Source organism: Lycium ferocissimum, chromosome 3 (genome assembly GCF_029784015.1).
Source record: "Lycium ferocissimum isolate CSIRO_LF1 chromosome 3, AGI_CSIRO_Lferr_CH_V1, whole genome shotgun sequence".
Taxonomy (NCBI): Eukaryota; Viridiplantae; Streptophyta; class Magnoliopsida; order Solanales; family Solanaceae; genus Lycium; species Lycium ferocissimum.
This window is the reverse complement of record NC_081344.1, coordinates 9,593,986-9,595,970: the sequence shown is the minus strand read 5'-3', so window position 1 is coordinate 9,595,970 and position 1,985 is coordinate 9,593,986. Positions and strand designations below refer to the sequence as shown.

At 37.0% G+C, this 1,985-nt stretch overlaps 1 protein-coding gene across 1 annotated transcript; it reads right to left on the bottom strand.

Annotated features, from left to right (window-relative positions):
- Positions 1 to 6: 6 nt before the first annotated feature.
- Positions 7 to 1,570, bottom strand: LOC132049631 (calcium-dependent protein kinase 13-like). The gene has a single exon (XM_059440503.1). The coding sequence runs from the start codon at positions 688 to 690 to the stop codon at positions 19 to 21; it is 672 nt and encodes a 223-aa protein (XP_059296486.1). The 5' UTR covers positions 691 to 1,570; the 3' UTR covers positions 7 to 18.
- Between the last annotated feature and the right edge of the window lie 415 nt (positions 1,571 to 1,985).

Below are 1,985 nucleotides of genomic sequence, written 5' to 3'. Positions count from 1 at the left end.
AACAAAAGCGTCACTCAGTTACCAACAACAGGTATGACAATTCAAACAACATAATTTCGTAATACCTGGCTTGAAGAAAATTGATAAGCCAAAATCAATAGCTTTCAAAGGTGAATTCTCCTTCTTATTAGCATACAAAAAGTTCTCGGGCTTCAAGTCTCTATGGATCACTCCATGCTTATGACACAGCTCCACAACCTCCATAATAGTCCTCGTAACAGCAGCAGCAGCTCTCTCCGTATAATGCCCCCTCGCCACGATCCTATCAAACAGCTCGCCTCCCTCACACAACTCCATAACCAAATGCACCGCACTCTCATCTTCACACGCCTCCTTCAAGGTCACAATACTCGAATCCCGAGGCAAATGCTTCATAATGGCCACTTCTCGCCTTACATCCTCCACATCCACAGCTGTCCTTAACTTCCTCTTCGATATCGACTTACAAGCTAATAAATCCCTATTGCTACGATCGATACAAAGGTAAGTCACTCCAAATTCACCCCTTCCTAATTCCCTATCAATTATATACTTCTCCTCAACATTCTCCTTTTTCTTATCCGTTAATACAGTAATTTGTTTCGCCTTGTTGCCAGACTTCTCTTTCCGGCCATGATCGTGGCCGGAATAGTTAGATGACTTCACATCTTCTCTAGCTACAGATGCTGGAGATCTACAACAATTCCCCATTTGCCAATTTTAACCTTTTCCAAGTAAAGGGTCGCTCAGTTGGTAAAGCACCTCCACCCACTAACCGATAGGTCTAGGATTCGAGTCACACTGGACCGAAAGTGTGGAAACACTATAGATCCCTCCAAAATGGGGGTTAAAGAAAAAACTTTTCCAAGATTCTAGACAATATACCCGTTGTGGGTTCGAGTCACACTGGAGGGGAAGTGTCGAAACACTATAGATCCTCCAAAAAAAAAAAAAAACCTTTTTCAAGAATATAGAGAATATAATCCTACAATTACCTAGCTTAGGGTTTCACATGATTCAAAGTGTAAACTCAAACAACTAAGAGCACAAAGCAAGTATAGTAGTAGTAATCAGTGGTTGATCCAGATATATACATATATCTAACTCTATCTATACTTAAATTGTACATGAATATATACAGTTTGAGTTGAAGCTATAAATTCAGCTAACTTTATAGGAACTCCTTGAAATCTGGCACTAATAAGAGTAGAAAAATGTAAGTACTTGAATGATTTCTGGGGATGGGAAACTATAAAGTATAGTGGTAGTGGGGTGTGTACGGTAACAGCTTAGAAGGTTATTTTAAAATGTGAAATGTATTTTCAGTTTTTTAATTGGGTATATGGGAATGCATCTGACACACAGAGACACACACACACACACATATATATATATATATGTGTGTGTGTAAGAAGAATTAATTAATGATGTATGGGAAGAAGTATGTATATATTGTTGGGCGTGAATTTTGTCGGCTAACTGAACGGAACGGAGAGGAGGAAGAAGAAGAAGAAGAACAAACAGGAAAGGGGTTTTGGGTTTTTGTGTTGTTTCTATTTTCTCTTCAAATTTTTATGTGAATTTGGATTTGGAATTGCAATTTTGTTCTCTGGGATATGATCACAGGAATGAATATCTTTGATGGAATAAATATGGAGCAGTACTTTTTCCGTCTCAAAATAAGTATCAACTTAGAAATGACAAAAATTGACAAGTGTTTTAACTATGATCTTAGCATGGAAGAAATAGTCATGTTTAACATTTGCTCATAAAAAATCTCATATTGTATTTATTAATTTCTTAATAGATGTGATTTTTGCTAAAATAAGACTTAGTTTGGGACGGAGGGATTTGCATTTTCTTTTGGGGGGCCGGAGATTTTTGACATCCTACAAGAAAGAAAATGATTTTTGCTCTTCTGTTTCTGTATTCTTGTTGCTACTATTTGCTTCTCAAATTGAAATATTCCTTTTACTTGTTGGCTTTTTCATGAATGATAATCTTAT